Raw genomic sequence first — 20,113 nt, forward strand, 5'->3', positions numbered from 1 at the left:
ATTTTTTAAAAAGGGGAAGGAAGAGGAGCTCGCGCTCACCTGGCTCGAGCGGAGAGCGAGCACCGCAGGCGCGAGACTGAGGCTCGCGGGGGGGAATGTCCGGAAGACGACATTAAACCCCTGAATCATTCAAGGAGAAATATTCGCCCAAACTGCACGAACCCGAAGTAAAGCCTGACTTCTGGACGGGGACTGAGCAGCCGTCACTCACTCGGGCTGTAAGTCTGTTGTTGTTGTTGCTGGCGCAGCGCTGGGGGGACGGGTCATAGGTCCGAGTGTTGACTCTCACGGCCACTCTCACCCTGACGGGTTTATGAGCAATTTAGGCGAGTGAGCTTTTTATTTCCTGAGTGGAATTCATTTTGAAACATAGCCACTTCATCACCTTTATCACCTCTGTGTCTTATCTTGCTAGATTAGAAGCCTAAAGCATTTTAGGGTGTGGAGGAATGTGGAAGTTGTTTTTCGTGGGATTCGTCTCAATGTGAAGATACAGAGGAGCTGGACTGAGTGTCTGTACAGTTACTCTACAGCTCTGATGATGATGAAGGAGTGTTCATGTGAAGATACAGAGGAGCTGGACTGAGTGTCTGTACAGTTACTCTCCAGCTCTGATGATGATGAAGGAGTGTTCATGTGAAGATACAGAGGAGCTGGACTGAGTGTCTGTACAGCTCTGATGATGATGAAGGAGTGTTAGTGTGAAGATACAGAGGAGCTGGACTGAGTGTCTGTACAGTTACTCTCCAGCTCTGATGATGATGAAGGAGTGTTCATGTGAAGATACAGAGGAGCTGGACTGAGTGTCTGTACAGTTACTCTACAGCTCTGATGATGATGAAGGAGTGTTCATGTGAAGATACAGAGGAGCTGGACTGAGTGTCTGTACAGTGACTCTACAGCTCTGATGATGATGAAGGAGTGTTCATGTGAAGATACAGAGGAGCTGGACTGAGTGTCTGTACAGTGACTCTACAGCTCTGATGATGATGAAGGAGTGTTAGTGTGAAGATACAGAGGAGCTGGACTGAGGGTCTGTACAGTTACCCTACAGCTCTGATGATGAAGGAGTGTTCATGTGAAGATACAGAGGAGCTGGACTGAGTGTCTGTACAGTTACTCTCCAGCTCTGATGATGATGATGAAGGAGTGTTAGTGTGAAGATACAGTGTTGTATTATTGCACTTTATCAGCAGCAGATGTGAATAACAGTTCCGTGTGCCTGAGGTGTGTGTGGCCTGTGGAGACAGTGAGTGTACCGCTGGGGTGGCTGACAGGTTCTGGAGTGTTTGCCTTTAACAGTTTCAGTTCTCCTGTCCTCAGCATGTGGAAGTGCCTTATAAATGTGGGAGTGAGTGTGTGTGTTTTCAGGGTGTGTGTGTTTACAATCGACATGTAAACAACAGCGCTGCAAACAAGGCCAGCAGCCAGAGGGGCAGAGAGGGAGAGGAGGAGGAGGAGACTTTTAAATGTTTTCGCTAAACTAAGTGCAAAGTAAATAGACACTTAAGGCATGTATAGATTTAACACGACAACCCAATATACAGCAGCCCTGTATACAAAAGCATTATACACTGTACAGCACAACACAGTTTCTACACAACAACCCAATATACAATCATTCCTGCATACACCAGCCCTATATACAACAACACTGTGTACAGTACAACACACTTTCTACACGACAACCCAATATACAATAATTCCTGCATACACCAGCCCTGTATACAACAACACTGTGTACAGTACAACACACTTTCTACACAACAACCCAGTATACAATCAGTCCTGCATACAGCAACCTTGTATACAACAACACTGTGTACAGTACAACACACTTTCTACACAACAACCCAATATACAATCATTCCTGCATACACCAGCCCTGTATACAACAACACTGTGTACAGTACAACACACTTTCTACACAACAACCCAATATACAATCATTCCTGCATACACCAGCCCTGTATACAACAACACTGTGTACAGTACAACACACTTTCTACACAACAACCCAATATACAATCAGTCCTGCATACACCAGCCCTGTATACAACAACACTGTGTACAGTACAACACACTTTCTACACAACAACCTAATATACAATCAGTCCTGCATACAGCAACCTTGTATACAGCCGCCCTGTTGACGATCGATCCAGCGCGAGTGCTCTCTGAGAGAAGGAAAGTGAAAGAGCAGTTTCCTGCAGGACAGGATCAGTCAGAGTGACACGAGACCAAGTTCAGAGGCGCTGTGCTTCCTCAGCCACTCCATTATCTCCATCACTGTCAGACTGGTTCAACTGGCCACCCGCTGTCTGTGTCTCCACACCTCAGCCTGCACACGGTCAGGTCAGGGTAAGAGCACAGTACAGAGCAGCAAAGCCCAGTGAAATCAGAGTAAGAGCACAGTACAGTGCAGTACAGCCCAGTGAGATCAGGGTAAAAGCACAGTACAGTGCAGTACAGCCCAGTGAGATCTGGGTAAAAGCACAGTACACTGCAGTACAGCCCAGTGAGATCAGGGTAAGAGCACAGTACAGAGCAGTAAAGCCCAGTGAGATCAGGGTAAAAGCACAGTACAGTACAGTGAGTAAAGTCAGTGAGATCAGGGTGAAAGCACAGTACAGTGAGTAAAGCCAGCGAGGTCAGGGTAAAAGCGCAGTACAGTGAGTAAAGCCAGCGAGGTCAGGGTGTGGGAGGGTGAGCTGAGGCCCAGCCTCACTGCCTGTGAGCTGGCGCTCGCTGGCCCATTGTTGCACCGGTCACACCTCCCTCTCAGGAATGTCCTGACTGACTGCTGTGTGGCGGATTTCTGCCCGGGACAATAGACACTGTTTATTCTGCTCTCAGAATAAAGAGGGAGAGGGGCAGGGAAAGTCTGGGAGAGAGGGATAGAGGGAGAGAGAGGTCTAGGAAGTCCGAGGGAGACAGAGATAGATTGAGGGAGAGAAAGAAAGAGGATCCGAGAGGGGGAGAGGGTGAGGAGCAGGGAGAGAGAGGGAAAGAGAAAGAGAAAGAGAGAGGGAGAGGGTGAGGAGCAGGGAGAGGCCTGAGTGTGGAGAGTCAGGTGTGGCTCTTTGGACCTGGGCGGTGTTTCCAGTCAGTGTTGATCCAGAGGGCTGAGTGAGCAGCTCATTGTCAGCGGCTGAACATACCACCTGAACACCTGTACACACAGCACCTGATCACACAGGCTACACGCCTGAGCACACCACCTGTACACATAGCGCCTGATCACACAGGCCAAATGTACCACCAGAGAGAACAGACTAAACCCATACAGTGGGCTAAATTCACCACTTGAATTTATAGCCTGAACACGTAGCTGAATGAACAATTAAAGACAGCTGAGCACACAAGGCAACAACAAAGCTGTTGATCGTGTTCTGGAGAGATTTCCTTCATCATGAAAGCAGACCTTCCCACCTCAGGGCAGTGCTGACTTCGGCCTGTTTTTGCACAGAGGTGCTGTTGTGCTGCAGAAGCCAGAGGCGGGAGCATGTCATAACCCTCTTCCGCCACCAGGGGGAGTAGAGGCCACACTGAGCTTGACCGAACGGTACTGCCTGCCGGTCTCCCTTTTCTTTCTCTTTCTGTCCACCTGTCTCCCTCTCTGTCCTCAGACTCTTCCTCTCTGCCCTTGCCTGTCGGTCGGCCTGTCTGTCTGTCACTGCCTGTCTGAACACCTGTCTCCATGTCTCTCCTGTTGACCCTGCAGTGACAGGCCTGTCACTCTCTCTTTCTTTGACAGATGATCTCCACACCTCCGACCACGCCGCCTCCCATGCAGGACATCTTTCTGCCCCAGGATCCTCGGGGACCAGGGTGGCCAGAACACCCCCTCTCTGCCACCTTCAGGGGGCGCTACTTCTCCTGCCCCGCTGCCCCTCCTTCCTCTCCCTCTCCCTGCCCCTCCCCTCCACCCCCTCGAGTCTGCCGCGACCGAGCTGCTGTCTCCCTGCGGCCCCCTTCCGGCAGCCACCCTGACTGCCTGCGCAGACGCAGCTGGGAGCCTGGGTCAGGGCTGCAGGACAGCGCGCAGTACCAGCATCGCAGGTAGGGGGCAGCAGAGCTCTACTTTAAAACCCTGTAACCTGCCTGTTATGAGCAGCGCAGGCAAGTTATAGGATGCAGAGACATTGAAACAAGCTGGCTGAGAGGCTGTGGAGTGGCGGTGCAGCTCTCTCTGCTGCTGTTCCTGGGGTCGTGCTCAGTCTCCTGCCAGTGACAAGTGAGACATGCAGCTGTTTAAGGGGAGCTGCAGCCCCAGTTTCGCAGACCAGTTATTAAATCTCGGTAACAAAATGACTTCATTGACGTTATAGACATTTTTTTACAAACTACAGATTAAGAACAGAATCGTGAACTTTGTGAAAGTACTGCGATGTTGTTGCAAACTTGCATTCGAGTTCCTATGAATTACGACATGATGCGGCCCTTCCTGCTCACTAGTCCCTGTACTGATTAACATACTGTGATGTACGAGCGAAAAGGTTGAGCAGCAGACTTTTCACCGCAGAAACGTTCCAAAGTGATCTGCAGGGACAGTTAACAAGTGTTTATCTGCATAACTGTCCCGAAGTCGAGAGCAATATTCCTGCTGGATGAAAAGAGACATTTTCACAAGCTGCCTGTTCACAGTGTCACAGCGCTGCTTCACCTCACCTTGTTCTGAATCAGTTGTGGTGTAAATTGAAGGTTTTACAAGTTACTGTGAACATTTGACTTGTTTTGCGGTTTGAAATGGGCTCGTCCCTGCTGATCCTTTCTCACCCTGAGATATAAAAATAGCGCCGCGGTTTCTCTTGAGTTCACAAGCCCCGACAAGTCATCTCTCTCCCCGGGTCTCTCTCTCCGCCCGAGACCGAAAGCAGCCCCTCCTCCTCCTCCTCCTCCTCCTCCCTCGGTGCCATTCTCACGCTAGGCCCCAAGGGGAGCCCAGCGTCGGGAATCCTCAGTTCCAGGGATAGCGTTCCTCCTCTCCCTGCCCGCCGGCTTCCTTCAGGGATGCTCCGGGGGGGGGAGCCTGTCTGCCTCTGGAGGGCGGGAAAGGGGGAAGGGGGAAGGGAGAAGGGGGGGGACTCGCACCCAGGACCAGCTCGTCCCTTTCCAGGAATAAAAGACAGGCTGCCCCCCCCAGTACTGGGAGCTCCCACGCTGAGGGCGGCAGACGTCAGCGTGTCTGAAATTGAAACCTGTGGGCAGCTGAGCGTGCGGGGAGCTCCCCCACCCCCGTGCTCTGTGGCCCTGCGAGGTCGAACCCCAGGAGCCTGGGGCAGGGCGGTGACTGAGCTGGGCACCTGCCACAGCAGCCCTGGGCACAAGCAGGGAGTATGTGAGAGTGTAGTACTGTACCGTGCAGTACTGCAATGGAGTGGATTGTGAAGTACTGTACTGTGTGGTCCTGCAGTGGAGTGGATTGTGTAGTACTGTACTGTGTGGTCCTGCAGTGGAGTGGATTGTGTAGTACTGTACTGTGTGGTCCTCCAGTGGAGTGGATTGTGTAGTACTGTACTGTGTGTTCTGCAGTGTAGTGGAATATACAGTTCTGTACTCTTTTTTTCCCCCTCTCCTCAATCATCCCCGTCTTTCTCCCTCAGTGTAAGTCTGGAAGGACTGGACCCCGAGGAGATGCAGAGGGTTTTGGGGGGCGTCTCCCCTCCCCAAGGCAGGTGTGACCCTCGCAGGAAGCCCATCACACATTGCACACAGGAACTGGAGTCCCTGCTGTCACTCACAGAGGAGGAGGTGGGCTCAGAGAAGGGGCACTTCCTGTTGCTGAAGGTGAGCTGATAGGGGATGCTGATTGGTTTAGACACGTGTCCGTCAACACGGACAGGAGTTTCTTGGAATTTTTCCAGAAGGGATAGCATTAATTATGTAATGCTGTAAGGCCTGTGATGATGCCCGATTCCAGGCAGCTGAGTGAGGATGGATTAAATTTTATCCTCTGAACCATTACTCATGCATTTTAACAGTAATAATTTTCAAACTTTAATAGGAGGCATTAAAAATGCAACATATGTTTGAGTTTCCAGTACTCATTTTGTTGTGTCATAAAGGTATTTCAGTGTATTTTTAATTAACTCAGAGTGGGTACTGCCGTTGATAACCATGAGCTCTGGAAAACCAGTATATTAGAGAGCCGCTGGATTTCCGTGCAGCATGTGCTGATGAACTTGCGCACGGCTGACACACACGCACACTCCCCTGTGGTGACCTTCCTGCGACCCCCCCCCCCCCCATGTGACCCCCCTGTGTGTTGCAGGCCAAACAGCTCCAGGAGCGCAGCTCGTCGGCGCCCTCTATCTGTGTCAAGCTGACCAAATCCGCCTCCCTCTCTGTCATCTACCAGGACTACTCCGACTCTGACGGTGAGTGAGTGACGACTCAGGCTGCAGTGGAGATCGTGGACCAGCAGGGGACGCTATCTCCCGGCGTCTTTCTCTTTCTCTCCTCTGGTTCTCAGCCTGTTCCGAAGGATCTGGGTCACACACGGATGTGCTGTGTGCATATACGCGGTGGGGAGGGGTCTGTGTGGTACTGTACAGTCTATCTACATAGATGTGCTGGGTGGCACAGCCAGTCAGGGCTCTGGACTGGTCACTGGAAGGCTGCGGGTTCGAATCCCAGCAGGCGAGGCTGTTCCTCAAGGAAGCCAGGATTAAAACACTCAGCTGCATAAATGGCAGTAGTGACCGTGTGTACTCAGTTGACCTATCATACCCGTGCAGATCTGCCCAAAGGCTGGCCTTTAAGAAGCCGAAGGGTCTTTACAAGATAAAATCTACCCGCGCTGAAATCCGTAGCATGAGAATAAGAGTGGGTGCCGCTTGGGCAAACAAGTCACACACCCAAAAATACAGCCTGTCTAAATCTGCTGAGAATGCGTGGAGATGGGTCTGTATTCCCATGTGCACACGAGTGCATTCAGCTTCGGAATGCCGGTGTACGTCTTGTGCATGTTTAAGGACAAATGAATGTGGAATGTGGACATGCGGGGGGTCTGGTTGTGTTTTCCAGTGTGCCCGTCCGTGTGTGTGTGTGTACGGGGTGTGTGTGTGTGCGCGCAGGAAGTTCAGTGCGAGAGGTGTGGTGGCAGCAGCAGTAGAGCGGATCTCTGAGAGCGCTCTCTCTCTCTCTCTTCCTCTCGCTCTCTCTCCGAGCTCACTGCAGCTGCAGGGGGACAATAGTCCAGTCAGGGCTGGTGAAAGGGGGGCAGTGGAGTGAGAGGCACGGGGACAGCAGCAGTAGGGGAGCCTCCGACTGCTGGACGGGGGGCCCTAGTGAGGTTTGCAGGGGTGTGTGAACGGACACCGCAGGTAAATGTGAGCCCTACGCAACTCTCGGGGCCTCTGTCTTGCGAGACGTGACAGAGCATGAGAGACGCCGCTTCTTCCTTCATCAAGCGTTTTCTTACTCGGGAACGCGTGCCATTAACAGTGCGACCGGGGGCTTGACAGACTGCAGCTAGAGTGATTTTCTGATTCCTAAAAGAAAGAGAAGGAAAGAGTTTCAGTTTGATTCTTAGATGCAGAAAAGTAAGGAAATTACAGAGGAGCTGGACTGAGTGTCTCTACAGTGACTCTACAGCTCTGATGATGATGAAGGAGTGTTAGTGTGAAGACACAGAGGAGCTGGACTGAGTGTCTCTACAGTGACTCTACAGCTCTGATGATGATGAAGGAGTGTTAGTGTGAAGATACAGAGGAGCTGGACTGAGTATCTCTACAGTGACTCTACAGCTCTGATGATGATGAAGGAGTGTTAGTGTGAAGATACAGAGGAGCTGGACTGAGTGTCTCTACAGTGACTCTCCAGCTCTGATGATGATGAAGGAGTGTTAGTGTGAAGATACAGAGGAGCTGGACTGAGTGTCTCTACAGTGACTCTACAGCTCTGATAATGATGAAGGAGTGTTAGTGTGAAGATACAGAGGAGCTGGGCTGAGTGTCTCTACAGTTACTCTACAGCTCTGATGATGATGAAGGAGTGTTCATGTGAAGATACAGAGGAGCTGGACTGAGTGTCTGTACAGTTACTCTGCAGATCTGTTGATCAACTGCCAGCTTCAATATGTATTGACCCAACACCAGGGATGTATAATTCAGAGCTTGTTATCTTCCTTTGAGTCAAGAGGTTGCATGTGAATTTTTAAAACCAGGAGTGGATCAGACTTCTGTGCACTTGGAGTATATCGGACAGCACTGTAAAACCTGGAATGGATCAGACCTCACTGCAGTTGTGGTTTGCCTGACAACACTGTGAAGCCTAGTGTGGATCAGACTGCTGTGCACTGGGAATCGGGCAATATAGTAAAATCTGGGGTGGAGTAGGTTGCCTTGCACTGGGAGTCTGACCTTATGCACTGGGCTGTGTTTGTGCAGCCAGGCAGCCAGTGTGTGTGTGTGAGAGATTGTGAGTCTGAGCATCAGACCCGGAAATGGGCTTCCTCTGTTTGTTCTTCTGTGGCTGTTTCTCTGATTAGGGAAGAAGGCTGAGGCTGTTCTGTTTTTTTTTTGTGTTTGTTCTTTTGGTGTCGGTTTGTGTCGTTGTTTCTGTAGAGGAAGTGAAGGAGGCGTGTTCTGAGAATCGGCAGGGGAAAGAAATCCCATCTCTCTTCTGCAGCAAAGGGTGCCGGGCTGTTTCCCCCCCCCCCCCTCTGGGGTCTTTTCTTACTTTCTCATCCTTTCTGCCTCCCTGTCTCTGTGTCTGTCTGTGTGTCTCCCAGCCTCTGTGTCTCCCAGCCTCTGTGTCTCCCAGCCTCTGTGTCTCCCAACCTCTGTATCTCCCTGTCTCTGTGTCTGTCTGTGTGTCTCCACACCTCTGTATCTCCCAGTCTGTGTGTCTCCCAGCCTCTGTGTCTCCCAGCCTCTGTGTCTCCCAGCCTCTGTATCTCCCTGTCTCTGTGTCTGTCTGTGTGTCTCCACACCTCTGTATCTCCCAGTCTGTGTGTCTGTCTGGGCCCAACATCATTCACCCCATATGTGTGGAAAATATGTACTGTATAATAGCATAAGATAGCCGTAAACTGTATTGTTCAGAACTCGGGTCTGTTTGCTCGCAAATTCTTCCTCCTTGTCCTGCAATAAGTGAACTGTATTTCATTTTAGAAGGAAATGGTCAGATTTCTCTTTCTGTCGATTTGTCTGCCGGTTTGTGTGTCTGGCAGGAAACGACTATCTGTATGTCCTAACCTATGTGTCTTGTCTTCTTACACATTTTTGAGTTTTCTCCTTGCAAATTGAGAAAGGAGATTTTAGGTTTCGGTTCACAGCTGCTCAGTTTGTGATTATTGTCTGTCTTTCCCACAGAAATCTCACTGTATCCTCAAGACAGAGGATCCACACAGAGGTGAGAACTGATTCCTCCTCTGTCCCTCACTCCAATCCCAACCTGCCCAAGGGTCCTAAAATGTAAAAATACACCGCGTGTCATAGTGAGTGGGGGACGGTCACCTGCTGTGTCTCTCAGTGTGGGTGTGGACAGTGACGGGAGTCAATGTGGATGCAGACATGACAGGGGTCAGTGATCAGGGTGGATGTGGACAGTGAGGGGGGTCAGTGATCAGGGTGGATGTGGACAGTGAGGGGGGTCAGTGTTCAGGGTGGATGTGGACAGTGAAGGGGGGTCAGTGTTCAGGGTGGATGTGGACAGTGAGGGGGGTCAGTGATCAGGGTGGATGTGGACAGTGAGGGGGGTCAGTGATCAGGGTGGATGTGGACAGTGAGGGGGGTCAGTGATCAGGGTGGATGTGGACAGTGAGGGGGGTCAGTGATCAGGGTGGATGTGGACAGTGAGGGGGGTCAGTGTTCAGGGTGGATGTGGACAGTGAGGGGGGTCAGTGATCAGGGTGGATGTGGACAGTGAAGGGGGGTCAGTGTTCAGGGTGGATGTGGACAGTGAAGGGGGGTCAGTGTTCAGGGTGGATGTGGACAGTGAGGGGGGTCAGTGTTCAGGGTGGATGTGGACAGTGAAGGGGGGTCAGTGTTCAGGGTGGATGTGGACAGTGAAGGGGGGTCAGTGTTCAGGGTGGATGTGGACAGTGAGGGGGGTCAGTGATCAGGGTGGATGTGGACAGTGAGGGGGGTCAGTGTTCAGGGTGGATGTGGACAGTGAGGGGGGTCAGTGATCAGGGTGGATGTGGACAGTGAAGGGGGGTCAGTGTTCAGGGTGGATGTGGACAGTGAGGGGGGTCAGTGTTCAGGGTGGATGTGGACAGTGAGGGGGGTCAGTGATCAGGGTGGATGTGGACAGTGAAGGGGGGTCAGTGTTCAGGGTGGATGTGGACAGTGAAGGGGGGTCAGTGTTCAGGGTGGATGTGGACAGTGAGGGGGGTCAGTGTTCAGGGTGGATGTGGACAGTGAGGGGGGTCAGTGTTCAGGGTGGATGTGGACAGTGAGGGGGGTCAGTGATCAGGGTGGATGTGGACAGTGAGGGGGGTCAGTGATCAGGGTGGATGTGGACAGTGAAGGGGGGTCAGTGTTCAGGGTGGATGTGGACAGTGAGGGGGGTCAGTGACTGGGGTCTGTGGTCAGGGTTAATGCGGACAGTGACGGGGGTTCAGGGTTGATGCGGACAGTGACGGGGGTCTGTGGTCAGTGTGGATGTGGACAGTGAGGGGGGTCAGTGATCAGGGTGGATGTGGACAGTGAAGGGGGGTCAGTGTTCAGGGTGGATGTGGACAGTGAAGGGGGGTCAGTGTTCAGGGTGGATGTGGACAGTGAGGGGGGTCAGTGATCAGGGTGGATGTGGACAGTGAGGGGGGTCAGTGATCAGGGTGGATGTGGACAGTGAGGGGGGTCAGTGATCAGGGTGGATGTGGACAGTGAAGGGGGGTCAGTGTTCAGGGTGGATGTGGACAGTGAGGGGGGTCAGTGATCAGGGTGGATGTGGACAGTGAGGGGGGTCAGTGTTCAGGGTGGATGTGGACAGTGAGGGGGGTCAGTGATCAGGGTGGATGTGGACAGTGAAGGGGGGTCAGTGTTCAGGGTGGATGTGGACAGTGAGGGGGGTCAGTGTTCAGGGTGGATGTGGACAGTGAGGGGGGTCAGTGATCAGGGTGGATGTGGACAGTGAAGGGGGGTCAGTGTTCAGGGTGGATGTGGACAGTGAAGGGGGGTCAGTGTTCAGGGTGGATGTGGACAGTGAGGGGGGTCAGTGTTCAGGGTGGATGTGGACAGTGAGGGGGGTCAGTGTTCAGGGTGGATGTGGACAGTGAGGGGGGTCAGTGATCAGGGTGGATGTGGACAGTGAGGGGGGTCAGTGATCAGGGTGGATGTGGACAGTGAAGGGGGGTCAGTGTTCAGGGTGGATGTGGACAGTGAGGGGGGTCAGTGACTGGGGTCTGTGGTCAGGGTTAATGCGGACAGTGACGGGGGTTCAGGGTTGATGCGGACAGTGACGGGGGTCTGTGGTCAGTGTGGATGTGGACAGTGAGGGGGGTCAGTGATCAGGGTGGATGTGGACAGTGAAGGGGGGTCAGTGTTCAGGGTGGATGTGGACAGTGAGGGGGGTCAGTGTTCAGGGTGGATGTGGACAGTGAGGGGGGTCAGTGTTCAGGGTGGATGTGGACAGTGAGGGGGGTCAGTGATCAGGGTGGATGTGGACAGTGAAGGGGGGTCAGTGTTCAGGGTGGATGTGGACAGTGAGGGGGGTCAGTGACTGGGGTCTGTGGTCAGGGTTAATGCGGACAGTGACGGGGGTTCAGGGTTGATGCGGACAGTGACGGGAGTCTGTGGTCAGTGTGGATGCAGACATGACAGGGGTCAGTGATCAGGGTGGATGTGGACAGTGAGGGGGGTCAGTGTTCAGGGTGGATGTGGACAGTGAGGGGGGTCAGTGTTCAGGGTGGATGTGGACAGTGAGGGGGGTCAGTGTTCAGGGTGGATGTGGACAGTGAGGGGGGTCAGTGATCAGGGTGGATGTGGACAGTGAGGGGGGTCAGTGATCAGGGTGGATGTGGACAGTGAGGGGGGTCAGTGTTCAGGGTGGATGTGGACAGTGAGGGGGGTCAGTGTTCAGGGTGGATGTGGACAGTGAGGGGGGTCAGTGATCAGGGTGGATGTGGACAGTGAAGGGGGGTCAGTGATCAGGGTGGATGTGGACAGTGAGGGGGGTCAGTGACTGGGGTCTGTGGTCAGGGTTAATGCGGACAGTGACGGGGGTTCAGGGTTGATGCGGACAGTGACGGGGGTCTGTGGTCAGTGTGGATGCGGACAGTGACAGTGGGCAGCGTGATAACTCTGTCCCTCTCTCAGTGTGGATGCGGTCAGTGACAGGGGTCAGTGGTCAGGGTGGATGTGGACAGTGAGGGGGGTCAGTGTTCAGGGTGGATGTGGACAGTGAGGGGGGTCAGTGTTCAGGGTGGATGTGGACAGTGAGGGGGGTCAGTGATCAGGGTGGATGTGGACAGTGAAGGGGGGTCAGTGTTCAGGGTGGATGTGGACAGTGAGGGGGGTCAGTGACTGGGGTCTGTAGTCAGGGTTAATGCGGACAGTGACGGGGGTTCAGGGTTGATGCGGACAGTGACGGGGGTCTGTGGTCAGTGTGGATGCGGACAGTGACAGTGGGCAGCGTGATAACTCTGTCCCTCTCTCAGTGTGGATGCGGTCAGTGACAGGGGTCAGTGGTCAGGGTGGATGCGGACAGTGACAGGGGTCAGTGGTCAGGGTGGATGCGGACAGTGACAGTGGGCAGTGTGGTAACTCTGTCCCTCTCTCTCAGTGTGGATGCGGACAGCGACAGGGGGACAGGGGTCCAGGGGAGAGAGGGCAAGGTGGACAGTCCTCTGGGCCGCACTTTCAGCTTCTTCAGGAAGATGGCAGGCAAATCCAAGGTAAGGACAGCGTGTCTGTGCTCCATGTGGCCCCGCAGCTGGCCAGCCTTGGCCAGGTCACCCTGCCGTCCGCACAGCGCCATGACAACAGCGCCAACCCTCTGCTCCCTGTGTCAACATGTGGTTGAAGCCGATAACCTGCTTTCTTTCAAGAACCTCTGGAGGAGACTCCTGGGCTGAATGGCTCCTCTTGTCAGAGACTATTCTTATGTTCTAAAAAGTGGGAAACATGTTTGTTTCGGTTGCTTCGGTTTATAACATTTGCGACGTCTCCAGTTTAACAGGAATCTTCCCGTTTTAGTCATTGAGCAAATGTAGAGGAAAAATTCAGGCCAGAGATCGCTGGTCCAGTCTGGGCCGGGTCACACTGTAACACTACAGTCCAGAGATCACTGGTCCAGTCTGGGTCACACTGTAACCCTACAGTCCAGAGATTGCTGGTCCAGTCTGGGCCGGGTCACACTGTAACCCTAAAAGTAAGCAATTAAGGTCAGAGGTGGCTCTACAAGACAGGAGCTGCAGACTCTACATCTCCTACTCTGTGTAGAACTGTGTTCCTGCTGCGTCCAGCAGAGGGCAGCATTACACTACATTTCCTCAGTGTGGGCTGAAGGGGCTTTCCTGGGGGAACTCTGAGCAACCTTGCCTGCAGGTCAGCGCCTGGGTTTGAATCTCACAACTGCAGAGTCACTAAACACTAAATGTCATCCGCTTGACTGTGCAAGATTTGTCCTTTGTTTCTTATCCCAGTGTGCAGTATCTTTTCTTTGCAAAGAAATGAAGCAGAGGCTTCATTTGTGGAATAAATCGCTTTTGCATTAAACATTCGGTAACGGGTGCACACACAACCTCTAACATGATCTCCTGCCGGCATGAAAACGATAGAACATCCGGATAACCTCCAGAAGCCTCAAAAAAATAAGGAGAGGCCTCTAGCAGCCTGTTAAATGTGTTTCCCAGCACCTACGTGTCCCCTTATCAACCTGCTCCACAGTGGGATTCGGAGCAGCACAGTGGGGCACAGCTGATGTTTTCTGGACTGTGTAGCCCGGCGTGGGAATTGCAGCCTGTTCATTTCGCTTTCTGGTTGCCGGCACTCCACCTAGTGTGGCCTGGTCGCTCTTCCCCGTGTTTCACTCCGATTGCCCCCCGGCGCAGGGCTGGCTGTAGCGGCGCTGTGACTTCGGTCTGCGTTGCCCTGACGGTACCCTACACCGCGGTACCGTCCGGTTGCAGAGCTCGGTGTCGGACCCGCCACACCGCTGGGGAGGGAGAGGGTGCTGGGCCTCCAGACTGCGCACCCGCGGGCCCTTCGTTCACTGGGCAGACGATCGCGGGCTCCCCCCTCCCCCCACCCTGTCCCCATCTGAAATGACATCATTTGCTGGGGAAAAAACCCATCAAAAAATAAAGTGACATCAGTCCGTCCGTGGCCCGCGGCGATGTCATTCGTCTGACGGGGTGGCTATTTTTGCCCGTGCTCTGCGCTCCAGATAACTTCGCCGTGCATGAACAGTGCAACACTTATCTCACTTCCTGCGCCATCAGAGGTTCCTCCCGACCGCTAAAAATGCACTTCTCGATAAGGGCAGGGGTTCGGAGGAACGCGGGGGAGGGCTGTGTGGCACAGAGCGTACCCACAGCTGCGGGCTGCGGGCTGCGGGCTGGCAAGGAGGAATTGGGAGGCAGCCCGACTGAGAGATCGGGAAAATTGTGGATTCGTGATGAAACTGCGTTTGGTAAACCATCAGAGCCAGTGCCTCAGCAAAGAGAGAGACAGAGAGAGAGCACCTCTCTCCCACCGCCTAGAGAGAGATACAGCCTGTGTTTCGTGGAAGTTGTATGAGAAGTCTCTGTAAGGGTTCAGGCCTCATGTCTTGACAGTGTGTGAGTGCAATCTTGTAAATGTCGACAGTGACAGTACAGTCCAGGAAGAACACAGCGAAATCAGGGTAAAAACACAGTACAGTGCAGTAAAGCCCAGTGAGATCAGGGTAAAAGCACAGTACAGTGTAGTACAGCCCAGTGGGATCAGGGTAAAAGCACAGCACAGTGCAGTACAGCCCAGTGAGATCAGGGTAAGAGCACAGTACAGTGCAGGAAAGCCCAGTGAGATCAGGGTAAAAGCACAGTACAGTGCAGTACAGCCCAGTGAGATCAGGGTAAGAGCACAGTACAGTGCAGTAAAGACGTGTACGTGTGTGTGTGTTTGTGTGTGCACGTTTGTCTATGTGAGTGTGTGTGAGAGAGATGATGAAGAGCGGTGCTCGGGGTCGGGATGGGAGGAGGTCAGGCACACGCCACTTGCAAACAAATAGCGGCCGAACCCCCCCCCCCCCCCCCAGCACATCTGGACAACATGTGTCCGACTGCAGCGTGAGTGAGTTTCCACATCTCTCACTGCGAGCCTGGAAACCTGTCCCACCGCCCCCCACCCCCTCCGTCTGCCTTCCTCCCTGCTCCCGTCAGCCCGCCAGCTCGGCTCGTTACCCTGCCGGACGGCGGGGTTGCATCATCTGTGTCACGGCTGTACAGTGGGGGACGGAGGGGGGGCGCTTCCTGGCCCGTCCCGCCCGCCCCTCTCCCGCATTCCCCTCCTCTCGCGGACAGAGCCTGAAGCTCCGACTGCACAGGACCGCAGCGCAAAGCAGAGAAGTAGGAGTGTCAGAAGCAAAGCAGGCAGCACTTAAGTGTCCAAGTGTTCAAGTTTATTGTCATTCTACTCGTATACAGGTATATGGTATAATGAAATGCTATTTAGCTATCTCTCAGACGGTAAGAAGTACAAAAAACAATACGATTGCATAAGAAAAGAAAGACAGAGACAACAGGCAGTGTGCAAAACAACATCAGATGTGCAAAATCATACATCGACAGAATGAAATAAAGGATAGAAAATGATGGGGAGTGAGCTTCTTGACATGTGAGGTAGAGGTAGATTTCAGAGTGTGTTTGAGTTTTTGGTAAGAGAGAAGGCACTGTGAGGGTTCAGATCGTAGGTGAGAGAGGCTGGGAGTTTAATAGTTTGATAGTGCGGGGGTAAAATCTGTCTCTGAGTCTGGTAGTCCGGGCCCGAGTGCTCCGGTACCGTTTTCCAGATGGTGGAGGGTCATACAGTCTGTAGCTGGGGTGTGTGGGGTCTTTGATGATGCTTAGAGCTTTCCTCAAGCACCGTCTGTCATAAATGTCCTGTGTGGATGGGAGGGCAACCCCAGCGATGGACTGGGCAGTTTTCACCACCTGCTGTAGGGCTTTGCGGTCAGCAATACTGCAGTTGCTGCCGTCCAGTTGTTAGTGGTGTTATTTCACAGAGAGGTTGTAGAACTTTTCCAACACCCCTGGAGCAGAGTGAGGAAGCAGGACTGAGAGACAGAAGAAAAGGGAGAGAGAAGGGGAGGAAGAGGGGGGCACAGGAGGAAGAGGGGGTGTCTGTGTGCCTGTTGGAGAGTATGTGTGCGCCTGTAGTAGGGTATGTGTACCTGGGTGTGTGTGACTGTAGGAGGGTGGATGTGTGCACCTGTAGGTGGGTGTGTAAGGGTGTGTGTGCCTGTTGGTGGGTGTGTGTAAGGGAGTGTGTGTGCCGGTAGGTGGGTGTGTGTGCCTGTAGGTGGGTGTGTGTGTCTCAGGGTGTGTGTTTGAGCGCCTGTATCTTGGTGTGTGCGTTTTGCACACTTTCCTTTGCAAACCCTCACACTCTTGTTTGCAGATTGTAGGAGTGTGAAAACTTCCATTTTTAAAATGCTGTGAATTTTTAAAATTAATATGCAAATCCCTGCTTGTGGCTGTGTCTGTCGATTAATTAGGAGGAGAGAGGGGTCACTCCAATAGCAGTTCTAGGCAGTCAGGATGATTACTGGACTTACCCTGATCTCACTGGGCTTTACTGCACTGTACTGTGCTTTTACCCTGATCTCACTGGATATTAATGCACTGTACTGTGCTTTTACCCTGATCTCACTGGGCTGTACTACACTGTACTGTGCTTTTACCCTGATCTCACTGGGCTGTACTACACTGTACTGTGCTTTTGCTCTGATCTCACTGGGCTTTACTGCACTGTACTGTGCTTTTACCCTGATCTCACTGGGCTTTACTGCACTGTATTGTATCATTATTAGTATCAATACTGCAGTGTGTTGTCATTGTTAGTATTAATAGTGCAGTGTGTCATCGTGTTAGTATTAATATTGCCATGCGTTATCATTGCTAGTATTAATACTGCAGCTTGTTATCATTGTTAGTATTGATACTGCAGCTCGTTATCATTGTTAGTATTATTACTGCTGGCTTTCCATCTCCTGCTGCCTGCGTGCTGCACTTATCAGCCCACACGCCTTCCTGATACACAGCCCCCCCGTCTAAAAACACACAGCGTGGCGAGAGCAGGGACGAGGGGGAGAGGAGCACAGGGACAGGGAGGGGGGCACAGGAGCGAGGGAGCGAGGGGGAGGGGGGAAGGCCTGTGTGGGGAGAATTTGAACACCCTCACCCCCTCCCCTGCCTTATTGTCTTACCCATTGTGCCCTCCTCCTCCTCCTCTCACTTCGCAGTGTGGCTGCGCTGCACAATGGCTCTTTGCTAGTCTGACAATGGCAGCTGTCAGCGCTGCTGCCACAGAGGCAGTGTGTCACCTGGGACTGCCTCATTATCACACAGCGGAGAGAGAGAGAGAGATAAGAGTCAGCACCCCCAACACCCCCAAACTCTGCAACCCTCTGTCTCGTCACACACGCTGACTCATGGCAGGGAGAAAGGGTTCTCTGTGAGGTAGTGCTCCTTACCAAAGAGAGAGACTTATAGTATAGTATCTCAGTATAAACATGCAGACTGTTCGATAGAAAGGCCAATACTTCTATATACTGAAAGACAGATACTAATATAGACACCGATAGATGCTGTAAATGTGCCGATACTTTGATAGACCGATACTTAGATAAGACTTAATGACTGATGCTCCTACAGGCCGATAGATGGGCTGACTGATGGGTTCTGTTGAGATCTGTGCTTGTTTCAATCCCCCAAGCCCCAGAGTTCGAAGACGACTGGCTTTGCTGTAGGGTTCTGCTGGTGAGGATATCTTTCACGGACCTGACTTGTGCTGGGGGGGGGGCTGTTCCTGTGAGACCCCAGGGCTCGGAAAGGAGTGACGCAAAACTCGCAGGTGAGCGCGAGGTGTTCTGGCACGCGTTGTTGGAACCGGTTCCAAAAGAGAAACAGAACCAGGGCCAGAGAAGGAGCTGGCTTCAGTCCAGCTGCCTGCTGCGCAGTCCCTCTGTCTGACAGAAGGCAACACTTTTCTGATCCCTGTCAGCTAATTGGTCTAATTAATCCCCACATGCTGATTATGTAACCAGTGCTCCTTCACGCTTGGCCAGCCTGTGACCAGCGCAGCTCCAGTCCTGATCCCTTATGTCACTTCCTGCATCAGGAGCCCCCCACCCAGCAGGACTTGTAGGTCCCCACTTCTAAAGACTTGAAACAATGTTGTTGTGACCAATTAATCAGGAGATGAGCTTAATTAAGTAAATTAATTAAATTAATTGAGAGGAGATCCCTTCAGCCCTTAAGGACTAGAGTGCTCTTCTTTTAGATTGATTAAAAACGTCTTGTTCTTTACACACTTGTGACTTATGGGACTAAATTGCATCGGGCCTCACAGGATCAGGGCTGGAGACTTCGGGTCTACATTGTCAGTCACTGGCTTTGCTAGACTTGATCAATTAGTGTCTGAATACAGAGGAGCTGGACTGAGTGTCTGTACAGTTACTCTACAGCTCTGATGATGATGATGGAGTGTTAATTTGAAGATACAGAGGAGCTGGACTGAGAGTACAGTGACTCTCCAGCTCTGATGATGATGAAGGAGTGTTCATGTGAAGATACAGAGGAGCTGGACTGAGTGTCTGTACAGTGACTCTCCAGCTCTGATGATGATGAAGGAGTGTTCATGTGAAGATACAGAGGAGCTGGACTGAGTGTCTGTACAGTGACTCTCCAGCTCTGATGATGATGAAGGAGTGTTCATGTGAAGATACAGAGGAGCTGGACTGAGTGTCTGTACAGTGACTCTCCAGCTCTGATGATATCTAGAGTATTCTTCATCTTATAATGATGCCTCTTATACAGGCACAGTGCTTGTTTATTTCTGCTTGTCTGGATTATGAAAGTGCTTGGAAGACAGTTTTCCTAGATGGTTTGCTGTTGGGCACAAGTGTGTGAGGGGTGGGGGCGTGTGATGGCGCGCTGTGCCAGGAGCAGACCGTGTGCGTCCAGGGGAATGTGTTGAGCTGAGGAACTGCAGGGAAGGACAGTTTCCAGTCCTCAACAGCGCCGTTATTTTATCATTCTAGGCGCTAAATTTAACAATGACGAAGTTACTGAGAGACAGGTAGATGGAGAGGGAGCGTGGGAGAGAGAGACCAGGAGGGGGGCCAGAGTGAGGCGGGGGAGGCTGAAATAGAGGGAGAGGAGGAGGGGAAGGGAGGCTGAAATAGAGGGAGAGGAGGAGGGGAAGGGAGGCAGGGAGGCAGAGAGGCTGAAATAGAGGGAGAGAAGAGGAGGGGAAGGGAGGCAGAGAGGCTGAAACAGAGGGAGAGGAGGAGGGGAAGGGAGGCAGGGAGGCAGAGAGGCTGAAATAGAGGGAGAGGAGGAGGAGGGGAAGGGAGGCAGGGAGGCAGAGAGGCTGAAATAGAGGGAGAGGAGGAGGAGGGGAAGGGAGGCAGAGAGGCTGAAACAGAGGGAGAGGAGGAGGAGGGGAAGGGAGGCAGAGAGGCTGAAACAGAGGGAGAGGAGGAGGGGAAGGGAGGCTGAAACAGAGGGAGAGGAGGAGGGGAAGGGAGGCTGAATCAGAGGGAGAGGAGCAGGGGAAGGGAGGCTGAATCAGAGGGAGAGGAGGAGGCTGAGACAGGAGCAAAGGGAGGGAGAGAGGCTGAGAGAGAGCACTGCTGTTTTTCTTGGCACTCAGTAGAAAGGCAGTGAGGCCGCTGGTTTTGGGCGTTCCTGCCGAAAGCTAAATTTAGCTGTTGGTGGTTCTGTTTGACTTGTGCTGGGAGGCTGGAGTGTCCTGGAGCCTCTCTCTCTCTGTGTGTGTGTGTGTGTGAGACTGATGCGGATGAGCGCCACCCTCTACCCCAAACAGTCTGCGAAACTCTTAGAAAAGCCACCGCGATACGCAAGACAACAAGAGGCAGCTTCAATCAGAGCTCGGTTAGTTCTGTCTTGCAGCCTTCACGGCCGTACAGCTCTGCTGTTGTGCTCACAATTGCCTGT

The 20,113-nt window shown here is 52.7% G+C and overlaps 1 protein-coding gene across 2 annotated transcripts in view; it reads left to right on the plus strand.

The window, feature by feature from the left end:
- Positions 1-13: 13 nt before the first annotated feature.
- Positions 14-20,113, plus strand: part of arhgef2a (Rho/Rac guanine nucleotide exchange factor 2a) — a 56,525-nt gene continuing 36,425 nt past the window's right edge. The window contains exons 1-7 of one of the 2 annotated variants that reach the window (XM_088905072.1): positions 14-218; positions 3,470-3,565; positions 3,758-4,062; positions 5,607-5,790; positions 6,275-6,380; positions 9,321-9,360; positions 12,733-12,844. In XM_088905072.1, the coding sequence (XP_088761198.1) occupies positions 3,758-4,062; positions 5,607-5,790; positions 6,275-6,380; positions 9,321-9,360; positions 12,733-12,844 (747 nt within the window). In that variant the 5' untranslated portion in view covers positions 14-218; positions 3,470-3,565. The remainder of the gene's footprint in view (positions 219-3,469; positions 3,566-3,757; positions 4,063-5,606; positions 5,791-6,274; positions 6,381-9,320; positions 9,361-12,732; positions 12,845-20,113) is intronic. The other variant, XM_088905073.1, reaches the window with a different exon arrangement.

This window comes from Atractosteus spatula, chromosome 25 (assembly GCF_055471065.1).
Source record: "Atractosteus spatula isolate fAtrSpa1 chromosome 25, fAtrSpa1.hap1, whole genome shotgun sequence".
Lineage (NCBI taxonomy): Eukaryota > Metazoa > Chordata > Actinopteri > Semionotiformes > Lepisosteidae > Atractosteus > Atractosteus spatula.